We start from the raw sequence: 25010 nt of genomic DNA, 5'->3' as shown, positions 1-25010 counted from the left end.
CATAGCAACAGTAACTAGGCGGGGCGGAACTTGCCGCATGAATAGGAGAGGTCTATTCCAGCTGTTCTGAGGCAAAGCGGGGTCCTATCTGAGAGGTGCACCTAATAAAGTGGCCTGTACATATGAAAAAGAAATCTTGAAATACTTGAGACCCTGGTCTCAATATGATTATCCTGCTTGAATAAATAAATCAAAACCACCTGCTAATGTCAACAAATGTGCTAGCTCTAACATGCTCATGCCCAAACAACAGAAAATGCTGGAAATAACACTCTAATAAAGCTTTAACAGAGAGAAAGGGCATAATTTTGAATCATTTCTTGATAATGTACATTTCAGCAAGCCAGAGACATCTATGAAGACACTAATACAAAATATATGGGATTCAACTATAAAAACAAAATAACGTAAATCAGTAGGCATTTCTGCTTCTCCAAGATCCCATAGCATCTACAATAAATAAAAGTATCTCAAAGGGGAAATGGCAACATTAAAGGGGTAGTGTGCTATTTTGGACATTTAGCCCTATTTATGATGTCTAACATCAATCTGAAACAGAGACCATAATTTTATTGATCACTCAAATATAAAGCTAGATCGAAATTTTCGTCTGACTCAAATTTCTTTAATGGAAGTGGTCGGGGCATGTTAATACGTGTTGAAAAACTCAATAAAAACTATCAGGTAGCTCAGTGTGTAATCTTACTCTCTCAGTATGCTGTACTGTGAGATGTGTTTCCGTGCACGGCAAGGCTTGGATATGAGCGTTGCTCCAGCCTCGTTTTCAGCCCTCCTCCGAACCCCTCTGCGGGAGCCAAGTTTGTTTGTTGACTGTTTTTCATGAGTTTTTCTATGCTTATTAACATGCCCTGGCCACTTCCATTGTAAAGAAATTTTAGTCGGACGACAATCTCGATCTAGTTCAATATTTTAGTGATGAATGAAATTAGGGTCTCTATATTTCAGATTGATGTTAGACATGTCAGAAATGGGACTAAATGTCCAAAATAACACCCTACCCCTGCAAGTGAAAATATTAAATGATATCCCTTAATAGGGAGGAAAAAAATCCCAACACTATATTGGGGTAGTTCAACCTTTTGCTTACTATCCAGACTCAATGAATGATCAGTTTCTAATCACTGACATTTAGGAAGTTTGTAAGCATTTTAACAGTGGAAAAAATAATGGATGAACAGTTCAAGAGCCCAAAGCTCAAAATTTAATTGTAAGGTTAAAATGACTTGGTAGTAACTAACATGGTCGTCTATCTGGGTATTGTAACAATTGGAATCCGAAAGCACCAGCAATCTTAAAATATCTATAGTAAACTGTGGGTAGTTTAAGGATTAGTTTGGTATTTAGTATTATAAGCCCTGTTCCGTTCCATATAAACATTTTGACAGACTGTGCACTCGAGATATTAGTGCTCATTGCATATGCCCATAGAGAGCATTGTGTACTTTCAGTAGCTGTGACATGAGCAATGACTACTAATACCTCTAGAGTGCAGTGTCAACATTTGGATATGGCCCGTTGTATATAATCTTTAATAACCTTATAACAGAGCTTATGATGCTTAAAGGGCAATGCTCGTTTTTGACAACCTGGACCTTATTTACGACATATCATAAGAAGTTTGACTCACCGAGATCACTGTGGTGTAGTTCGGAGGCCTGTAGAAGAAATTTAAAATCCAGCGCGAGCCAGTATATCCATGTAATGACGGTGATCGGGGCACCGAGAAGGCAGTTTCTCAAAATCTATTTTCGGCCGCTAAACGGTTGTTTTCATCAATCAGATTGGATGAATCGACAGTTGAGATTCCTCAACGCGAGGCATTGTTTCGGTTTTCAAATACGGGGTCTTTAGCCTCTGTAATATGATCTTTACACGCCTTTCCCCACTTGCTCCAGCACGCATGCGCACAGGCCAGCGCGCAGACTGGCTATTCTCCGGCTCACATTCTCTGCGCTACGATCGTTGTTGGTGCCGAGAATATTGTCGTCGTCATTCGTCAGCAACAATCCGGTCGTAGCGCGGAGAATAGCCAGTCTGCGCGCTGGCCTGTGCGCATGCGTGCTGGAGCAAGTGGGGAAAGGCGTGTAAAGATCATATTACAGAGGCTAAAGACCCCGTATTTGAAAACCGAAACAATGCCTCGCGTTGAGGAATCTCAACTGTCGATTCATCCAATCTGATTGATGAAAACAACCGTTTAGCGGCCGAAAATAGATTTTGAGAAACTGCATTCTCGTTGCCCCGATCACCGTCATTACATGGATATACTGGCTCGCGCTGGATTTTAAATTTCTTCTACAGGCCTCCGAACTACACAAAAGTGATCTCGGTGAGTCAAACTTCTTATAATATGTCGTAAATAAGGTCCAGGTTGTCAAAAACAAGCATTGCCCTTTAATACCAAACTAGTCCTTTAAGATATTTTATAATGAATAACTACACAACAATCAATTTTTTCTGTAAAATACCAAATTGATCTCATTAAAAGGGTTGTGGAAATGGAGTGTAAAATTCCTTATGGGCAAGTACAGTACATCTGCCAGCTCCTCAGTGGGACAGGGAGAGTTAAACAGAATGGTTAGATTCAAGGATAGGAGCGCGTTAAGTTGGAATGGTTAGGTTTAGGGATAAAATGGGTAAAACTGAAATGTTTAGGGTAGGTTAAGGCATGGAAACCAAATGGTTAGGTTTAGGGTTAGGGATAAAACAAGTGAAAGTCAATCTTATACGAGTTGCAACGAGTGTCTAAACAGGTGTCACTGCATCGCTCGTCAGTATTGCTTCCACCTTCACTTGCCCCAATGCATCTATCCACCCCAAACTGCCCCAATGCATCAATCCACCCCAAACTGCCCCAATGCATCAATCCACCCCAAACCGCCCCAATGCATCAATCCACCCCAAACTGCCCCAATGCATCAATCCACCCCAAACTGCCCCAATGCATCTATCCACCCCAAACTAACCCAATGCATCAATCCACCCCAAACGGCCCCAATGCATCAATCCACCCCAAACGGCCCCAATGCATCAATCCACCTCAAACTTCCCCAATGCATTAATCCACCCCAAACTTCCCCAATGCATTAATCCACCCCAAACTGCCCCAATGCATCAATCCACCCCAAACTGCCCCAATGCATCAATCCACCCCAAACTTCCCCAATACATCAATTCACCCCAAAATGCCACAATACGTTCCGCCACTGAATTTATAGCTTGGAGCCGGCGCCGGTACTTGCCCATACATAATTCGGGTGCAATAATGCCATGACCCTTACAGTACACAATATAAAGGAGTTGAAACTGAGGTACTGCAGATAGTTGCACTTTGAGGATTCCAACAACTGCTACAACACCCAGACTACGGAATTCATGTGGTCAACAGCCCTAACAGATGATAGATACAGTCAAAGAATGCCAAATGATGCTCTATTCAAATTGTGTCCCCCTGCTTCCATTAGCTTTACTGTAATGCTCACAAACTTACATTTGAAGTATCTCAACTAAGAACCCTCATGTGGATGTATTAACAAATTGAAAATATTTTTGGACCAGTGCCAAAAATTCCACAGGCTGCAATAATTAATGTAGGAAAACAGGTATAGGTAAAACAGGAGTTGATATTAAACTTTAAGGTGGGGGTCAGCGTGGGAGGACTTAATCACTCTCACTGCCACTTTCCGACATCACATAGCAGCCGTTCTCCCCAGTGTGCTCCATAAAACAGTGACCTGGGGACACCAATCACAAAATAGGGGGGTCGATAAGTGATAATCAACCAAATAGCTCTAACACGTGTGTTAGTGGCTGCTACAGGGTTAGGGGTAGATAAGATGAGGTCTGTGCATTTCCTACCATTTGGCGTTTTCCCTTTCTTCTTCTCAAAGTGGTCGAAGTTCAGACTGACAAAGTTACTCTGTCGATGGACATGACCAATAATGGAGAAAAGAACAATTCAGAACTGGATGCCGTCCTGTGAATGTACATCTTCTCTAAAAAAAATATTGTTGGCTTTAACATGAAGGTAGTGGCATGAGAACATCCAAACAGATTGGGCGTTGTCCCTACCTTCTGCTTAAGGAGCATCTTCCAGTCACCTTGCACTCGCTTTGCCAGGGTTATGACGGGCTCATTGCACTTCATTTCCCAGGAGCACCTCTCCACAGCGACGGGGAGGTGGAGCTCCAGGTTGGCACGGTAAGGTCTGCTGTTCACACAGGCGCTACAGAGAACATCAGTTAATATGGATCAATTGTAACATTTATAGTTCCATGGTCAACAGAGGGGCAGTCATTTCCCTGGTAGATATATAAAGGGTAAAGGGACTTCACTTCTATAACGCTTTTATCCAAAGCGCTTTACAATGAAGGCCTCTCCTTCACCCATTCACACACACCAATGGTGGCAGCTGCCATGCAAGGTGCTAGCCTGCTCACTGGGAGCAATTTGGGGTTCTTGCCCCAAGGATATTTCCGACATGTGGACAGGAGGAACTGGGATTCGAACCGCCGACCCTACGATCATTGGACCACCTCTTCTACCTCCTGAGCGAGTCGGCCCGTATATCTAGGTTAGATTCATGCGGCAGCAGGGTGACAGAGCTGCGATACAAACCTGTATTCAACTCGATCTGGGAAGAATTCACAGCTCTGCTCGACTGGATTGATGAGCTTTATGTTCAGGATGACCGTGTCTTCTCTCTGGAACCATTTGATCTGTGGATGGAAACTGAAACAGACAACAACACGGTTATTCTATGATGAACAACTGGGATTTACAAGACAAATGTCAAATCATTAGCTTGTGTTGCATACTTGTACCTTTTCGGTGCGTCCACCTTGATGGCTTTGTCGAGCCATGTGACATTCTCAACATGTCCGTTGAGTTGCTTCTCATCTATTGAGTGTCCTGAGTGGGTCAAAATATACAAGCATGTAAACCAGCATGCAGAGTGTGGAATTGTTTCAAGAACAGACTAGTGTCCACTGGAGTCTCCACCCTCTCTCTGGGAATTATTACACACAAAACACTGCCGAGGACACCACTGAAAGGTAAAAGGCAGGGAACGATTTGAGAACAATGCTGTCCTACCATTTCCGCACACTGGGTGGACAGAGGATATCCAATGTTTCGGGTGCAATCTTGTCATGTCTGTGTTCCTGCATGAAAACAAAGGGCTCAGTCACATCATCCATGTTCTGAAGGGAACCAACCAATATACCGTTCATGCCAGCTAAGGATGCATGGTACTAGAGCATAATGGACCTCCAATGTAAGCAGACCTTCAAAAATATAACTTCAGAAATTTTTTCGAACAATATTTATTGGTGGAATAGTGCAGTGTACTGAAATTGTAACCGACAGTCACTTTCCTTCTAACCATTCTCCGATCACATCACGCTCACAAGCCAAGCTAGACCAACAGCAGACAAGAAAACACAGCACAATGACCAGTATGAGACCCTGAGAGGAACTGGGCTGGAGAGCCCACTTGGACACAAACCTCAGTGCTTGAGCAGCATATTTCAGGTTGGCTATGAGGCTGTTCCACTGCTCCGTCTTTGGCTGGGTGTCTAGGGATGTCGGGGCAGGTACTGGGGCCTGGCGCGGGGCAGGTACTGGGGCCTGGCGCGGGGCAGGTACTGGGGCTTCTGTCAGGGGTTGGGGGGCTGCAGCTGCGGGAGGTGGATCTACAGACGCGTCCTGGCCACAGCGCAGGCCCTCTGCCCTCACCTCGCAGACCAAGGCCTCCCCTGCATCCTGCGCCTGGTCCAGGGTCACCGTGGCACCACCCAGCCTATTCACATGAACACAGTTAAAGGGTGTTCTTAACAGCAGCTACGCATATCTCCCTCTAACATTACACACAACTGATGTAAACATTTACCAATCAGACGCAATCATACAAGCGTATTCCATTCAACTGGGGTCAGACGGGAAGAACATTGCTGGATGTGTAAAGGCCCCCCTAAACCGCAGCCCAAACGATGACGCAAAACGGCAAGGATGCGATGCACTCTAGTGCACTTAAAAAAAAAAAAATGGCGGGCAGTCTGGTATAAGACAGAGCTGCTGGTGACCGGTGTTATGGATTGCTGTTTCTACCACCATGCAGTAAATTCATTCTGGTGTATGAATGATGAATTTAGGCCTGTAAAATGATGCAGTGCAGGAAATCCTATGCTTTAGCCTAATCCAAGTTTAGGTTGGATTGACACGTCGACTGTCACATCACAAAAAAAATAGAGCCGAGTCTAAATCAATCCCGGGGCGACATTGTCGGCTTCTGGCGGAACGACGGCAGTGTGCGGGCTTCCATAGGAAACAATGGGAGCTATATAATTAGAATGTCGTTTCGTGGCGTGTCGTGGCGCTTTCAGCTGCGGTGGGGGGGCTTAAAGCAGGCGTAAGATGAGGTGCCTTGTTGCTGTGAAGACTGTGGGCACAAACTCACCCAGTGCTCTGAGCGGTCTCCCCAGCGGAAGCGGCGGGCACAGCCCCCTGGCACAGCTCCTTCAGCACGTCCAGGTGCTCGGGGTGGCTGGTGCCCATGCCCGTGTTGAGGATCTCGGCATGCACGTTGTACTCGTTTATGAACGTCTTCAGGCCTGGCAGACGGGTCCTTCTCACCTGGGAGCAGCCAGGTGACGGCCATTTTGTCTCAATAAAAACACTTGTGTGTGTGTGTGTGTATGATTAAAGAAAAGACAAACTTGAGTTGTAGTTTGCCTTGGAGAAGTATACTAAAACCTACCATGGGGTCAACGAAGACAGTGTTTCCCAGACTCAGAACCACCTTGGCTTGGTGCTGAAATCCTCGGATCTTCTGTCTGATGGCTCTCGTTACCTACTCAAAGAACACACATGGATAGTTAGTTATTTCACAACGTAGCTTTTTACAAAGTTAAGAACAACAGCTGACTCAAGATGGAAGAACCAACACAGAAAAGGTAAGCAGGAGGTGGAGAGGAAACGGTATTAAGATGAGTGTTCTCCAGCCAGACCTTGGGGTTCCAGTCCACCTCTGCGTCTATGGGCTTGACCCTGCACAGGACGATCTCTACGGCCTGGGGGGGCAGGGAGTGGAACTGGGGGGGCAGCTGGAGCAGCTGGTGGACCTTCACCTCCTGCTCACAGCCCTCGTCCAGGAGCAGGGCCTGGACGCTGGAGAACAGACGCTCGCCCTTGTCTGGCATCGAGGTCACCCGTACCCTGACGGGGGGAAGAAGAGGTCGGTGAGAGAGGAAGTGAGTAAGTTTAAGTTTATTTAAAAAGCACTTTTCTCAGATATGGTCAAAGTGCTTCACAGAGATGATCAAAACATAGGTACAAAAAAAGCAGGGCATAATACATTACCCCACCAAGGAGGAAGACAGGAGAAATCATGCAGAGATAAAACATAATATATAGACATAAGACAAATGTGGCATGGTACAGAAACGCCTGCTTAAATAAGTGGGGTTAGGGTTAACCCTAACCCTTTAACTGTTATTTAAAAACTTCCACTGAGACTGCAGACCGTAGGGGTGGAGGCAGAGCGTTCCATAGCTTGGAGGCTACAGCCTCAAAAGCTCCATCACCACGGGTGAAGGGATGGCTGTTGTATGTTCGGTGACTATAAGTTACTGTTGTTTCGAAATGCAGAGGCAAAAGGATCTATGGTGTTTACAGGACGACTTCAGAGCTGGGTAAGCATAAACCATGTAATTCCTGAACTTGAAATCCACGTATATCATACTTTTTAGAGTTTTTCGAGTGTGACCATAGCTAGCAACGAGCTAGGGCGCGCGCGCCGACGTTATTGACACAGAACTCTGTACTGCACAAAACAGAAATATTTTAACCTGTACTAGTCAGATACATGCCAGGGAAGCCAGGAATAGGGCTAAACATGAAATTCAGTGTCCTTATCCTTTAAGGCGGGTGTGAGGGATAATTAACAGGTTAAGGGAGCCTTGACCTAAGTGAACTATGAGGTCAGTATGAATGTAATAGTTCAGTCACATACATCGGGGCCTGATCATGTAGAGCTCTGTAGGTCATTGTAAGGATCTTAAACTGGATCCTATAGGCTGCAGGAAGCCAGTGGGAGTGATATGAGCTTCACCTGGTTGAATAAAGGTTTGATAAAAAATAAATAAAAATGTGTGTAGTGTTCAAACCTGTGATAGGTCTCCTCCTCCTGTAGCCCGTAGAGCCCTCCCTCCACCACCTCTGGGGTGAGGAGTTTCTCCTCGGCGTAGTGGGAGGCCATCTGTGTGGCGAGGCTCTCGTATGGGTCCTCTGTCTGGCTCACTATGCGCCCGTAGAACAAGGAGGCGGTCTTGATGTACAAGGGCAGGACCTGACCACGGACCAGAGAAAACAAGTGGACAGTAAACATGTTGTCCCCCACCCGTGATGCACGTTCCTTTGTGGTAATGAAGGAGTGGAAACGTGATATTTTCCAAATGAATATGAAATGTTTTAAGTGTTATTCATCTTATGTGCATAGTACTTGTAGAATGGCCCCTGAGCACTTTCTTTCAATTCTGGAACTACAGAATATCGCACCAATTACTCTCCTCAGCTGTCCGGGAAAATACAATGTGCACCAGTCAGTTTTCTGCTGGCGTCATGGCAACGTGAAGAAGGTGCAGTTATGCTGTTCCTGCATTTGTGAAATATCCGACCCATTTCTCGTTCCGAGAGACACTTGTTTAGTCTCAAGTGCTTTGTTCTACAGGTAAGTGCCTGTTCGGCCTACCAACATGGAGCTTCAAAACAAAGCTGTGTGAAACTTCCCCTTTTGTGAATTTGTGCTTGTTTAATGCAAAATGTACATTCAAAGCAATGATGGAAAAAATAACTGTGCTGAGGTGGTGGGCACTGGTATGTGAGACAAACTAACATACAGGGGTCAATCTAAAGTCCCTTGCACCTGATTTCATCGGGTGGGGGGTGGGGACAAGAAATACCATGGACTCTATAGTCATGCAGATGGCAGAAACAAATATATCAATCTCTCTCTGGATGTTTAAGATAGCATTTTGGTATAATGACTCACCACTATGGTTCCTGTGTCTGGGTGTCGGGCCTGGTCCTGAGTGAGACAGATGCTGTGTCGGTCTGGACACACACTGCTGTCCCTGCAACAGAGAGGCACAACGCTCTCAGTAACATAAGTGCATTCAGCAATTTCCTCTTCTTCACATCTTTCCTAAAGCACATACACAAGTAAATGGTAAATGCCCAAACTGTCTCATGTTTAGGTACTCCAACAAGCTCCTTAACAGAGTATTTTTGTTGAGTAATCAGAAAATGTAGTGTACACTGTATAGCATATAAGCCACTACTTACTTGCAGAAGCCAAAGCTCTTGAGGTAGGTACAGAGGGGTCTGGTGGCCTTCTGCTCCTCCTTGGCGTGCAGGACCCCCTGGGCGAAGTGGAGGAGCTCCGAGGGCAACGGGGCCTCGGAGCGCTTCAGGTAGCGCAGGACCCCGGTCACGTGACGGGCGTCCTTCTCAGAGAGCAGCAACACAGACTTGACGGGGTGGGCGCGGCTCACCAAACACTCCTGGAGGAAGGTTGTGTGTGGGGCGGGGGTCAGTGGCGAGTACAGTGGTAGGAACACTTAAAAACACACAGTATGCACAAGATGCCATCAGAGTAGTAGTCAAAACAGTTGGGGGGGATGCAATCACACTGGCAAGATAAATGTTGATATTTCCATATACACATTCATACGGCAACCTTTCAAGCTAAGAGACCCTTCGGACTCAAAAGCTGCCCACGGGTTGGTGAGGGAGTGGCCGGTGTGCTCTAACCTTGTCGGAGAGGTTGCGGAAGTTGTCCGACATGCAGAAGAGGCGTCTGTCAAACAGTTTTGGGGACGAGGGGAAGCCGTAGTGCAGCACACACGTAGCATCTCTGATACCCAGGGCCTTCATACAGTCGGTGGTGGTGACTGGAGCAGCAGCATTAAGAGCATGAGAGATTAGGTTTATTTCAGAGTGAATTTATTACGAGAATAACCCTACATGAATAGTGTTAAGTTACAGGTACTACTATTTGTGTACTGGATATAATATATTAAATTGGTCTAATAACGGCCTGTGTTAAGATATACATGTTATCCTGTATTGGGAGTAAGTGAGTACTTTTATTGTGAAGGGACAGGAAGTTGTGTCGGAGAGTTGCGCAGGGTGTGTAGAGTGGAACATGGCCGTTGCCAATAAAGCAGTTGTCGAGCAACTTTAAAGTTTGTCCTTTTATCGAGTAACAAATAGTTCACCATTGATGAAAATGGCTATTTTCAGAGAAATATCTCGGTTTAACCTGATCCTGTTAGCCGTTTCTAATTATGATGATGACCCCTGAGTTTGGCTGTCGGCCGCAGGTTCTGTAAGAAACTGTCTCCCTTCGCATAGACAAACATCCCATATGAGATAAAGATGACATTCCATGGTTGGTACATTCTGTGGACAACAGCAATTGTTGTGGTTAGAGATAGAGACATGGGCGCTGAACCATCGGCCGGTTATCTCGCTGCAAGGCCATAAGCCACAGGAGAGACCAGACCAGTCGGGGAAGGGGGGGGGGAACGCCCCCGAACCATAAGAACCGTGCTCGAGCTCAGATGATTTGATTTGGGACAGACAGCCATACAGACAGGCAAGCTGAACATTAGACTAGATGCCATCGTCTTTTGTAAGCTAAACCTTCTGTAATAAAACAGCTTTTGATTGTCGCTCAAATCCCGTGTTGGAGAGATTCATTTGGAATACACCTGGAAAAGGGACACTGGACTGTGTGGTATTGTAAGAGATTGGGTGCCGTCTTTTATTGAAATCAAAACACAACGCAGAGCTGAATAAGGACAATAATAAAAGACAACTAAAGTCAACACCATGTCAGCATTTGGAAGCGTTGTGCAATGTGCATGTATTACCCAGAACGACTTGAGTGCCCGGTCCAACGTCCTTCCTCCACTGCTCGATCACAAAGTCAAACTGGTGGGTTAACCCTTCATGGGTTTTCAGGCAGAACGCAGATGTTTTGTTCACAGCCTGTGGGAGTTGAAGTATGCATATTAAGGTTAGGGAAGCACTAGGGCTGCACAATTAATCGTGAATTAATCGAAATTGCAATTATGACCTCCGCGATTAACTAATCGCAAAAGGCCGCAATTAATGTGATTAATAATTTTGCTTTGTGCTAGGACTACACGGACGAATCACAGGCGCTTATGCTGTCTGACCAATCACATGCTTTCCAGCTGAGTGGTTACGAAAAAGATGATGTCGCTCAAGCCCAGCAGGTCATATGCAAACTGTGCAGAGCTAAAGCTATTACTTTGAAATATTAATCACAATTATTAATCACAATTACCATTTTGAAGCAAATAATCGCAATTATTATCTTTTGTCATAATCATGCAGCCCTAGGATGCACCGATACTGGCATCGGTATCGGGGCCGATACTGCGCTCATGTATTGGTACTCGTAAAAATGTCTGTATACTCCAAACCCATATCAATGTCATAACATTACACTGAGTGACTCGCGAAAGTGCAACTGAACAGAAGTGGATCTCATCGTTAGTTAGTTTTGAGTGCTTCACTGAATCAAACCTTCTATATAAGTTCACAACCCTATCCTAGCTTGCATGCAAGTTAACTAGCATAGTTAGAATCCAATATTACACTTGGCTGGTTTGTAGCTACTGGTACTTAGCTACTGATATTCCAGGCTTGATTGTGATAACTGAAAATTGCAGCGTTATTAAAGTACTCGTATTGGTACTTGGTATCGGCAAGCACACAAAAGTAAGTACTCGTACTTGGTCTGAAAAAAAATTATATTGTCCCAAACCTAAACTTAAGTATTGATGGGAGTCATTTATGTGAACGCTGTACCTTAAAAACATGTTCAACCTCCTCAGCAGAGTTGGCGATGATGAGGGTCTTCTGGGCGACCTCAGGGTTTAAATCCAACGCCCCCACGAGCACAGAGATCTTATCGCAGTCCAGACACGGCAGGATCATCTGTAAATTTAAGACATGAATGACACCTAACTTTCGATATGCAATAGGATTATGCATCAGAGACAGCCGCGCAAGCCAGACACCTCTCTATTTAGGACCCTGAAACCACGATCCTAAAAACTGACCTGGTGCACGTTGCCGTAGAGCGCCGCCTCCTCCATCACCGTGACGATGACGCAGGGATTGTTCATGTGGTCGTTCAACAGGGCCTCCAGGTGGCGGCTCCAGTGTTTGCCCACGGCGATGATCTGCCTGGGGCGGAAGGCGTGCTCCTCGCTGGCCGCTACCTTCTGGAAGTGCTGCAGGATCGTAGCCATCTGAGAGGTGAAGAGAGCGGACAGGCGGAGAAGACGCACAACAGAGACAACCGCTGTAATTTATGGGGATTTCAGAACAGAATAAACAGCAGTACTGCATTAATGAATGTGTAATAATGCTATAAAATGATGCGGACATTCCCGCGGTGAGAAACGAGGCACGGGGGGGCTAGCCGGGGGCTCGGGGAGGTGAAGCTCTCTCTGACCTCGTTCGGGGCTCGTGAGAAGAGCACGTCCACCTCGTCCAGAACCAGGTGACAGAGCCGCAGGAACAGGAAGCAGTGGAAGGCCAGCAGACGCACCAGGCTGAAGGGTGTGGTCAGGAACACTTGGCCTGGAGACACGGGGGTTAAAGAAGGTAAGGCCCGATGGAAGTTGATTCAAACTGGGACGTTACTTTTTTGTGAAACTCACCGATAAAATTATAAAACATGAAAACCATCCTCCCAGCGCCAGGCGTTTTCTCCTGTGACTAGACTTACAGTTGTTGGGGATCTTGACGGCCTCAGCCTCGTCTTTGCCCAGTCCCACCAGCACGACCGTGGGGTGGAGGATGTGGACAGTCCTGCTCTCCTCCAGCAGGTCAAACAACGTCTCAGCCTTCTCCCACCCGGGGCACAGGATCACAGCTATGGGCTGGAGGAAACCACAGACGATATTCTTCCAGACAAATCCTTTAAACTCATTTAAATAATCAGAAATCTCTTTCCAGTGTAAATCAGTGTGATCAGCATTACAGCAGAAAGTATTTGATCTATCGGGCTTCAAAGGGATATAACGTAGAGTTTCGTCTTTTAAAGTATTGTCTTTTAAAAGTCAGATTACATTATGAAATTTCCATCCCAGCATACAGAGGCTGTGAGGGGGTGTTACCATGACGACTGGGTACTCCATCTTGTGTACTCACCCCAGCGCGCGCAGAGATGGCACTGGAGGTGGAGGAGAGCTGCATGTGGGCCAGCAAGGGGGGTATGTAGGTGAGGGGCTGGTCGCCGCTGTGGGAGATGAGGACTGTGTCACAGCCCCGGGCCACCGCCACCCAGCAGTATCCCTCCGCTACGGAGGGACCCGGGTACTTCTTCCTCCGCAGGATCTAGAGGGAGGACATCAGAGAAAACGTGTTATTCTTAACATTACTCTTAAGTCATCATGTAATGATAACCTTTTTCTTTTCTTTTTACTTATAATCTGCTGCAACATTAATTCTGTCGACTTAAAAGCGATTTCATTTGTTCACAGATACAGTGAGAATAATGAGCATGTCTGAGAGCGTAGCATCGTACCCTGCGGAAGGTGTCAGTGATGGGGGCACTGGCCAGGCTGGTGCAGGGGTCCACCGTGAGGGGACAGTGAACTATGACCCCACTCCTGTTGGGGTCACTGATGATCTGGCAGAAACCAAGACAAGGCCAGTCAATACAGAAATGGGGCAGTAGGCAGGGAGCACATCACCAGTGAAAGGTTCAAAACCAGACCAGGCCACTTGACAATCATTACGTATGAGAGGAAAATTCACACACTGGAATTACAGCTCCCGGGTTCACTTTATTTAATAAACATGCAACGTTTCGACCTTTAGGTCTTCATCAGGCAACTTTCACAGTTCAAAGTGACAGATGGCAGTTATATGTAGGCTGAGAGCTTGTGACATCACACTGACTTGACATCATCTGTCAGTCAATTTAGGCTAAAATGGTGCTTGCCATTTAGCACAGTTGTAAGCTGCAAATATGTCTACAAACACATCAACAATGGCATACTTGTATTTACATCAATCTTAATCGATAAAAAGTTTAATTCAACCATTATAGAATAGATGAGGGCATATTAGGAAAAAGGAACAAAGATACAGAAGAGACTATAGGCTATAAAATTAATTTATCAAAGAACAATAAAAACAACATAATGCACACTGACGATTAAGAACAAACACCAATTCACAAGAAGGGCTTAATGTCAAATTCCTCATTAAGGCCATTGGGCGACATGGTATTGAGATGATATATCCAGTATGTGCAGATTTTCCTCTCTCTCACACGTATGTACAGTATTTTGATTATCCAGCACCTGGCCAAATATAGGTTGGAGGTGCGCACAACTACTTTGCCACTTGACAATCATTGACTCCCACTGTGCCCTAGAAAGGTACTTTACCCCCAACATTAACATTGCAAGTCACTTTGAATAAAAGTGTGCTAAATCACCTAATTGTACAATTTAAGTATATGTCAGTGTGCGCACATAGAATATGCATTGATTCACTGCAAGTCAATTTGTCAACTTCAAAATACACGGGTCAGTTTGTGTTGAAGACTTACAGGGACATCTGAGGACTCTTTGTCTGGTTTCAGAGGGTCCGGGTTGAGCAACTGCAACAACCTGTAAAGAACGGTCGACAGTCCATTTTATTTCTCACTGGTGATCCTACACAACTGTATAGATAGACCGATACATGGATAATTAGTCTTAAAGAGACCGTAGGCAGAGTGGGAATATACCTTGCACAAGCCCTTTCCTCCTCAATGCTTGGCTGCTTTGCGCATGCCGGAGCAGGTTCTCCATCTGCTTCACTGGCAGCACTGCGGACGTGTATGAGGAGAGACCCAGTTGAGAGGAGCTTTCAACACCAACAGCACCGCTTCACGAACACTTTCAAAATCAACTGAAAGACATGGCTACTGAACGAGCTGGAATAACGGGAGGAGGACACACCTCGGTTCGGTGCCATTCTGCTGAATTACAACGGGGTCAACATCACTCTCAAGTAACTGGACGGTAGTCCCATCAGGTTGGCCCTCTCCGTTACTGCAGGAACATGAGACCCATGGATAATGGACAGTAAAACTCGCTTAACCGTTTAGACATGGGTCACAGTGTAGAGGGAAGAGTGAGAAGTGGTCGTAGATCGCTAGTAGGATCTGTGGAAAGAGACTTCAGATGGCATACCAGGCTGGTGTTTCTGCTTGGGTCTGTTGAGTGCTGAGTAGCTGTCCCTCCTCGGCCACTCCTGGGATCACCGGTGTGCCGGTCTCTTCCTTCTCTCCACTAATATCAGGCTGCTAATCAAACATAAATCACAGCATTTACAAAGTATAATGAAGTTACTGGACATTTGCATATCTCGGTGGATAAAGTATGCTACTGTAATGTAAGCCACATATTTACATCGGGAACAGCCATTTGAGCACTCGAAGCAGGGTTCAGAAAATTCAGGAATCTGTTGAGGACACAAAAAAACATGGGTTTCTACCAATGTAGCAACAGACAGAAACAGTCAAACATTCTGGTTATATCATAATACCTGAATAGGTTTAGACGCTTGGAGAGGGCAGCTACAAGAGCTGTGTCTGTGTCCTCTCCCAAAGCCATGTCCCTGAAAGAAGAATCAAACAAAATTAGAGAGATGTTTTAGAGCCACACATTGAGGTCCGGTAGTTCATCTTGCTCTACATACTGGCATCATCAATGGAAAATACAGCCATCCAAATGAGCTGGAAGTGAATTTTTAAAATGAGTTTAAAATGCTAAACTTACTTTTTGCCACCAGAGTTCTTCTGTGGTTTGTCGTTGGGCGTCTTCTTGTTGAACTTCGACCTTTTCACCTGGTCTCTTACAGATTGCTTTCTGTCATTATCCTGGCTCTTCTGGAAAACGGATAGCAGAATGCTGTCTGAGACCATCAATATGTGGGAGATATATTTGTTTCTGATATCTGTGGGCCCGTCTGGAACATCAGCCCACACCATTTAAGCTTGTCAAACAAACCAGTTTGAAACGAGCTAACGATGCAGGAATGCTAACGTATGTAAATTGAATTGATGACCAAATGCAAATTGATCAGCTAGAAAGGTTTTGGACCTTTGGCCCACCATAGGGGTGGATATCAGACAATATATGGCTTGACTGTATGACACAGGATTGTTGTATATGATTTTAAGCCTGGGTTTCAGTATGTTTGTGCTGAACTGATCCGCAGTAAAATTCAAGTATTTTTCTTCATCATTCATTCTTTCTATAATTTAATGTTTATGTAGAATAGACAGGAGTGCAGGAGGACCCAGGGAATTTGACCCAAAAAGGATATTTATTCCACAAGTACATTTACTATGTCCTATGGAAAGTTAACCTGATGTGCCAGATAGTTTGCTTGACATAACCATCTGTTGAAATCTGTTTGGAAAAGGGCAGGCACTTTCAAAATACTTGGCAGGTGATTTGATGAGAAAAACTTTTGCACATCTGCACGGGCGGGTGCGTAGGAGAAACTCACAAGAACGGAATAAAGAAAAAAGCTCCCGCATTTTCGGCACTAGGCCATCATCAGGTTCAAATGGTGATTGGATGAACCATCTGTCACCGTCTATCACGCGCCAACTTCAACTGCTCCTCACCGTCATCACACCTAAACCCGCCCAGCGTAGCTGTTTGTATTTCAAATTCCTTAAAACCAATGCTGATTGCCAAGATCGTTTTCTGATCTGGTAAAACTGGATCTCTATGTAGAGTATCCAGACTGATTTGCGAGAGAAACAGATTGTAGACTTGGGAAATCAGGGTGGTCTCACAAGGCTAATGGAAAGTGATACCCACCTCTGATACATCACTGGAGGACTCCGATCCATATGAGCCTGATGCCGATAACTCTTTCTGAACGGTCCCTAAAGAAATCGAAATCAAGGCTTTCTTAAGATCAATGTTAATTTACAAATACACACATTAGGTGTGGACAGCGGAGACTCCTTGGACAGCAAAGCAAAAATAGAGAAGTCTTTGTAGGGGAATTCACCTGGGGGGAGAGCTGTACCGTTCTGCCATGAAGGAACCCGAGATGTGAGCGATCGGATGGTGCAGCCATCGGTGGCCAGGAAGTTGTTTGTGTCAGAGAAGATGTCACAGGCCAAGATGGCTGGAGACCGGTCCACCTCGCCGTTCACAGCACCACTGGGAGTATTTTCGCTTGAGGAACAAGCAAACTTTTTGTTGACCAGATCGTCGTTCACACAGATCTGGAAGGATACATCGTGGGAAAAATTAACAATGGCAAGCGCCCAGAGTTATGGGCTCTGGTACATGTGACGGACAAACGAACAAACAAACACATGGGTCCATCTAACATCCCTTCCACACGATAACAAACGGTTATGTGGTGATTCAAGAAATCACTACAAAAGTATTTTTCTTCCATCATTAATTCTTTCTATAATGTTTACCTTCACATTTTTAACGGTCAAGTACAGCTCAATGGAGGTGGCGTCGGCGCATGTCTCACACAGCACTGCCTCCATCTGGCTGGAAGCTGCATATTTGAACAACGGAGGAGTTAGATTAAATTCCCATTCACACCAACCTGACAGTCGGCCCAACTCTGACTAGTCATGACCACTTGTTGGCTGGTGTCAGACAGAAGTTGTCCCCCACCCATGATGCACATTCCTTTGTGGTAATGAGTGGAAACATGATATTTTCTTCATGTATACATGTTTTAAGTGTTTTATTGCACAGTAGTATTTAACTCCCAGAGCTCTAAACTGTCTGAAAAATAGGAGGGCCCCTGAGCGATTTCTTTCAATTCTGGAAATCCAGAACACGGCACAATGACTCCTCCACTGTCCGGCGAAAATGCAATGTGCACCAGTCAGTTTTTTGCTCATGTCCTGGCAACGTGAAGCAAATGCAATCGTGCTTATATACGATTTGCAACTAAATCAAAGGATTTGGTGTATGATACAGATTGCTTTTGTTGATAATTGGAGCATGTTTTGGAAGCAGTCAAGCTTGTATAAACAGGATGGCCTCCATGTTAACTGCAGGGGGGCTTACATTTTATCACAAAACATACAGAGAATGTGCGTCTGTGCCTGACTAGGCCAGGACAACCAGGATGTTATGTATAAGAGCTGAAACTCTCAATCAGAATATCATCATTGACCCCACTCCGGAGTCTCAATTTAGCCCATTGACTTTTTGTAAGAGAAAAGGATTGGGGATAATTCACAGGAATATTAAGAGTTTACGGTAACATTTTACCAATGATTCGTCCCATTTTAGATAAGTTAGTAGTGGACTGCAGTTCAGTTGATTGATGAACCCACCAGGCCATGTTGAAAAATAATTCTAGGTCCACTTTAATTGATTTTCTCTAATAGAAGTCATAAAATCTTTGCTTATGGTGCCTTTGAACTAGGAGTTAGTGATCACTGTCCCACAGCTTGTGTTAGAAACTCTTGATTAGAGAAGTTACAGACTCGCACTATTACTAATAGGACTATGAGAAACTTTAGTGTTCAGGCTTTCTTAATTGACCTACTCCATAGCGACATCTACTACACGTCAGAAATCCCTGATGTTGAATTGGCACTAGATTTCTTCTCAAAAAAACATTCCGCTCAATTGTTGATAAACATGCACCTTACAACAGGTTTAGAATAAAAGACAGAGTAGTAAAGGGAAAAATCATGTTTAGCCCTGTTTTAAGGTTACTTATGAGGACCTAAACGGTGGTAGAGCAATTATCAGACTTTCTCAAAAGTGCTAGTTTTGTCAACATTTTGATCTGAACCATTGTATATGATCATAAGTAACTTTAAAACAGAGCTAAACATGATTTTATATAATATCGGCTTTGTTTAAGGATAGAAATGGTCACTTGCCAGACGCTCTGGAGATCAATCACGCTGGGCATCATTTAGACAACTCAGGAATAGGTGTGCAGCATCAGGGAGAATGGCTCAAGTTGATTATTATATAAATTTAGTATCTAGCTCCTATTCCTATTGTTTTGGAAGGCAGTGAATTCTAATAACAAAACGTCCATCTCCCTGCCTTCAGAGATGGTGGTGACTCTCTGATCTCAGCAAAAGGAGGTCTGCTCAGTAACCAACAAACATTTTATTGATGCTGGTCACTTGTTTGAGAATAGCCACATAGGGCCACCTGGTGGTCAGGTTCGTGAGCACGCTGTGGACCATACTTCAATGCTTGGGCAGGCGGTGTGAGGCTTGCACTCTGTGAAGCTCTGGGGTACTCGAGTTGCAGAGATTGCACTTTGAATAATGTACTCGAGTTTGAACAAGCGCATCTCAGAGCGAAAAGCAGGGCGAATGGAACACAGGTCAGTTACGCATGTATCAAACTAAACCGAATCCTTGCATGTAGCTGCAAATGCTCAAACATTTCACAAATGCACAAAGAGCAAAAGTATCTCAGTAAAAGTATAGTCTATTCAGTTAAGAGCTTAGTACAGTTTAGTAGCTCTCTTGGCACTTGTTCCAAAAAGCATTCTACTTCAATTCCACAAGTGCAGCAGTCAAGTATTTGTTTACCTTGGAGGAGGTTGTGAAGGTAGCGTGTAGCAGAGCTGTCCCACTGCATTGCTGGTCTAAAATGGAACCATAAGTTCAGAGGGGGTCAGTAAGAAGCTACTACGCCATTTCATTCAACTCCAAAGTTATTCTGGTACAACCATTCGGCACCATGGTCAACCTTGACTCTTACACAAGCTCAGCCTTGTCCTCAGCTATGGACACCTGCAGTGTCATGGGATGGATCCCAGCTAACTGGTACCTCCTCACACAGAATGGCAGCTGCAGGAACTTATCCAGGGGAGTTCGGACACTGCAGGAAATAAATGCAATCATCACCATTCTATGATTCTGTTACTCATACTGACAGAGGATTGTTCTTGTAGACTCCGTCAGTGGTGGAACCAGGGCATACTCACTCATCGGGGCTGACGATGATGCGCTCCCCATGGTCGACCAGGAAGCACACGGCCTGACTACCCACCGTGCCCAGGTAGAGAGACTCTATGATGGCTCGGCACCAGCTCTTCAGGGCCAAGAAATACACCACACACACCTGGCAGGGACCAACACAGATGTGTAAGCGGCAGAATGCAGTGTGCAAACTACTCTGACCTACTTATGCCAGAAAGTCACACATTGGGGACCAAAGTGGTGGCCAAATGCTATACAATGATCCCTGCTATAAGCCTTCTCACAACATGGGACACGTGATATAGGCCATTTTCCTCAAGGCATATAGCTGCAGACTACCTCCATAGACATAATTACCTGTCCTTCCTCTAGGGATGAGGGCTTAATCTTTTGCACATCCTGGTGGACCGTATGGTAGAAGAGATTCATCTTCACTTGTAAGTTGTCATACTCTTTCTGATTCTCCACGATCCGGCCCCAGAGAGAGAATGGATTCTCAACCTTTGAAGGACAGCATTGAATACCTTATAATCAACTGATGCCAATGGCAAGCAACATCTCAAAGCAACATCTGCAAAAGGTAGAGCAAACAGCACGGCAGGGATGTGAAAGTGTCCACACTAAACGACCAATTTTCGACAGATTCTCCAGACTCTCCTCCCCCTATGCGAGGTTAAGGTAGGCTGATGATAGGGATGCGAATTTGGGCTATTTTTTCTGACCGATAGTCAACCCTCATTAATTGGTTATTTTCGGTTACCTGATAAGCTTAATTAGGCTATAAACAACGCAAATCCATGAACCATTAAAATACAGCTGCATATCAAACACAGGCTACCTTGCTAATCCGACAGCAAGCCGGTAAGAGATATTTTCACTCGCCTGTCAAATAAAGCGGAAAGGCCAAGCAGAGAAGTTTCTTAATTCATCTTAAGTTAACTAGCCATACCGTTTTGGTAGCACTAGTATGGATTTGAAAATGTGTTCCACCGGCAGACTTTATATCCATTGTAGTAACGTTATGAGGAAAAAACAGCTTCAACGTTGATAAGAGTAGGCTACAGTGTATCCGGAAGGTACTCAGACCCCTTCACTTTTTCCACATTTTATGATACAGTTTTATTCCAAAATGGATTAACTGTTGTGTTCTCATCAATCCACGCACAATACCCCAGAATGACAATGAAAAATGTTCTTTGGAAATTTTTGTAAATGTATTAAAAATAAAGCATTGAAATATCACGTACATAGGTATTCACATCCTTTACTCAGTACTTTGTTGAGGCACACTTGGCAGAGATTAGATTAGTGATTAGTTGACTGGAGTCCACCTGTGGTAAATGCAATTGATTGGACATGATTTGGAAAGGCACACCTGCAGGGAAAAAAACTAAGCCCATTTACTCATCAATGGCGAGTAAATTTAGTCCTTGGCAAGTAAATTATTAAGACCACGCGCTATTGTCTGGTTAAAAAAAAACAATCTACACGCGCTTGAGAAAGCTGCCAATTGGCGCACTTCAATTTCCTGTTACTGTATCATGCAGTGTTGTGCCTAACTGCGTCAGTCATCAAACCACACAAATTTCCAGTCGTTTTAGCTGGACTGACTAGCCGCCTAACGTTACTTACTGAATCAGGGGTGCAGAGAACATGGCTCGAGCATAAGGAGGGAGTCATGTTCTATAATCTGCAGTGTGTGTCGTCTTCATCAAAGGAAAAGCACAGCAATTCCTTTGCTGTCGGCAGTACAACCATTAAACTCAAGAGTATTGTGTTCAATGAGAGCTCCAAAAGTCACCGCGACTGCATTTGGCCTGATTGGTGGAGTGCTGATGGTTGTCCTTCTGGAAGGTTCTCCCATCTCCACAGAGGAACGCTGGAGCTCTGCAAAGAGTGACCATCGGGTTCTTGGTCACCTCCCCGACCACGGCCCTTAACCCCTGATTACTAGTTTGGCCGGGCGGTCAGCTCTAGGAAGGGTCCTGGTGGTTCCAAACTTATTCCATTTAAGAATGTTGGAGGCCAGGAGAACGGCTACGATCGGCTTGTTGGTGCCTGGAATATTGTGTGCAATATGGCAGAATATTTATCCGATTTTGAGGATATAGAAGATGACGAAGCCGATCGTAGCGTAGAGAATGTGAGCCGCGGGTGTAGCCTACAGACGGAGAATAGCCAGTCTGCGCGCTGCTCTGCGCATGCGTGCTGAAGCAAGTGGGGAAGCTTTATTTTGTTTCTAAAGACGTTTCTAAAGATCATATTACAGAGGCATGTGAAAACCACAACAAGCCCTCGCTCTATGGAAGCACAACTACCGATTCATAAAAATAGATTGATGAAAACAACAGTTTCGCGGCAGAAAATAATTTTTTTTAAAGCTGCATTCTCGGTGCCCCGTCCGCCGCCATTACATGGATATACTTGGCTCGCGCTGGGTTTTAAATTTCTTCTACAGGCCTCCGAATTACACCAAAGTTATCTCGGTGAGTCAAATGTCTTATAATATGCCGTAAATAAGGTCCAGGCTGTTGAGCCTTCCCCTTTAATACGAATAGAATGCACATATTTATGCACACACACACACATATATATATATATATATATATATAAATAATATGCCATTTATAAAACAATTAAACATCAACCATTGTCGAATAGCAAAAAAAAAAAAACTGAAATAATACCTTTTGTACGGCACTTCTCTATGAAGTTGAAGGGAAAAAATACCTAGACAAGAGCCACACAGTATGCAAGATGCGTTGAGCTAAAATTAAACACTTTGGGAACACAACAAACATGAGACCCCAATAAAAAATGTTGATGCATCAATAATCCCTCAATCGGAATCGAATCGTGAGGTGCCAAGAGATTCCCACCCCTGATAGCTAAGCTTATGATTGGCATAATGCCTGTGTATCCACATGCCGCTAGCTCCAGTTCGCTGTTCTAATTCTTCAAGAGGGACACAATGTGGAAAAAAACTCACAGGGACTAGCTAATTGCACACATATAATACTCAACTGTTCATTGTGACAGCCTAAGTGTTTAAAACGTGTCCTGCAATTATTATAACAATGTTTTCTCAACCATCATATTTGGCGTTTATTATTGAGTTATTTGGCCCAACCCTACAGTGGAATCGAATTGGGTATCGGAACGAGTGAGAATCGTGATATTTCACTGGTATTGGTATTGACTACTACATTTTTGGTACCGTGACATCCCTGATTGCTGTCCCTAATTGATTGTCGGGATGTAATGAGAATTGCAAAAAATGTAACAAAAAGTGCATCTGAGCCAAACCGCTTACTGCACCTTTAAAGTCGCACAGAAATGGACGTTTGAGATCATCTAACTTCCGTAGTTTGACGTATTTCCGACACAAACAAGCTATGAGGGTGGGTGGGACATTTGTTTAGAGGAATTAGATTGGAACATTGACAAGTGGACGGGTTTTAAGAACCCGAAGGATAGTGTTGATTGATGGGTGGATGTCGTGAGATTATTGGCCTAAAATCTAAGGTACCTGTTGTCGTCATTGCACGTGACCTACCGTTTTCCAGGAAGTAAGAAATTATATACTTTGATACAAACAATAGTAGAATTGGAGAAAAAAAATTGGCATACATCGTTGTATAGGTGAACACTATGACCAATTATGTGAACCGAAATGGGACAGAATGTTGTTGTTTTTTCATTTCAGTGCGACTTTAAGAAAATAGGTCCACATCAAATTAATTTAAAAACACTCAAAAAAGTAAATGCCTTGCGTAGTTCACATCCCTAGTTAACATGCATCGCTATGTAGTTTCAATATAAAGACAAGTTACCTTCAAAATGGCTATTTCAATCATTCTTGAAGCCTCCGCCAACAGTGAGCCTACTGGGGGGAAGAAGTCAACACAGCTTGTTAGCTAATAGAATATGCTGGTAATTTTGAAGCAAGCTAACAATCATGCAAATAATAGTCAGTGTCACAAGGTTGACTGCGTAGCTCGTCTGTATCACACACTGGTACCTGGTCCTATTCTGACTTGCAAGCACACCAGTCATAAACACCGAACCGCGGGTGGGTGGTATTTATAACCGAGGATGAAGTTTAACCAACTCGGTTACACTAACATTACTTGAAAGTTGTAATGGAGCAACATAAATATGGCCGACAATTGAAAAACATCATAATAATATATAATTATAATATACATAATTTGTCATACTCCACTTTGAACAGTCCTCATTGGCCACTGATATGATCCCGCCGCCATGTTTCAGCGGGATATCAAGGTGGAGTAGGAGAAACGGGCCTGAAAAGTTTTCTAGCTAGCAAGCTAGGGTAGGCTACTCCAAGTAAATTATCCATCTTCCCTCTGCTTGAAGCACTGACAACCAATTTAAATTGTCGCATAGCTATAATACAAGACAAAAATCATGATTTAGCTAGTTGTGTAGCTATAATATACGACAGAAATAATGAACGTTACCACACCATGACTTTCATAGAAGAATGGTTAAAGTTAGCTAGCACTAGCTAGCCAGCTTCATCACGAGCGACCTCCCTGAAGAATAGCTTTTCAACCCAAATTATTTAATTTAGCTAAACAATAACTCGCATTACGTTTGGTCCTTCGTTGGCTGTAATACTCGTTTCAGTTAGAATTATATTTAGTGATGTTTTCAGGATGTAAAACGCTAAAACCTTGGTTTGCCGTGAACAACGTGGTCGTTAACGTCACATCAATCGATCGAAGACAACGCGGTAGCGGGTCTCCGGTGGTTCCGACAGCGCGTTGTGATTGGTCGAGAGGCATTCTAAGACAGATTTGTGATATGAAAAGTTAAATTACCTGTTAATGAGTGGATAGCTAACGTTAGAGCTAGCCTCGTGAGACCATCCAGCGAGCTCACATTCACTTTCTCTCCGCAG

General features: G+C 44.3%; 1 protein-coding gene across 1 annotated transcript; it reads right to left on the bottom strand.

Annotated features, from left to right (window-relative positions):
- Positions 1–3681: 3681 nt before the first annotated feature.
- Positions 3682–23940, bottom strand: tdrd12 (tudor domain containing 12; the record flags this gene model as incomplete). The annotated part of the gene is made up of 30 exons (XM_084451325.1): positions 3682–3755; positions 3880–3940; positions 4093–4246; positions 4639–4752; positions 4845–4932; positions 5487–5821; positions 6479–6654; positions 6779–6871; positions 7029–7236; positions 8187–8368; positions 9071–9152; positions 9364–9581; positions 9832–9971; positions 10956–11073; positions 11923–12051; positions 12177–12368; positions 12575–12702; positions 12851–13004; positions 13276–13461; positions 13652–13756; positions 14687–14747; positions 15670–15741; positions 15903–16012; positions 17084–17374; positions 17579–17664; positions 19691–19746; positions 19863–19982; positions 20089–20225; positions 20441–20584; positions 23917–23940. The coding sequence occupies 30 exons, from the start codon at positions 23938–23940 to the stop codon at positions 3682–3684; spliced, it is 4038 nt and encodes a 1345-aa protein (XP_084307451.1).
- Positions 23941–25010: the final 1070 nt, after the last annotated feature.

This window comes from Borostomias antarcticus, assembly GCF_949987555.1.
Source record: "Borostomias antarcticus genome assembly, chromosome: 16".
Lineage (NCBI taxonomy): Eukaryota > Metazoa > Chordata > Actinopteri > Stomiiformes > Stomiidae > Borostomias > Borostomias antarcticus.
This window is presented reverse-complemented; position numbering and strand designations above follow the sequence as displayed.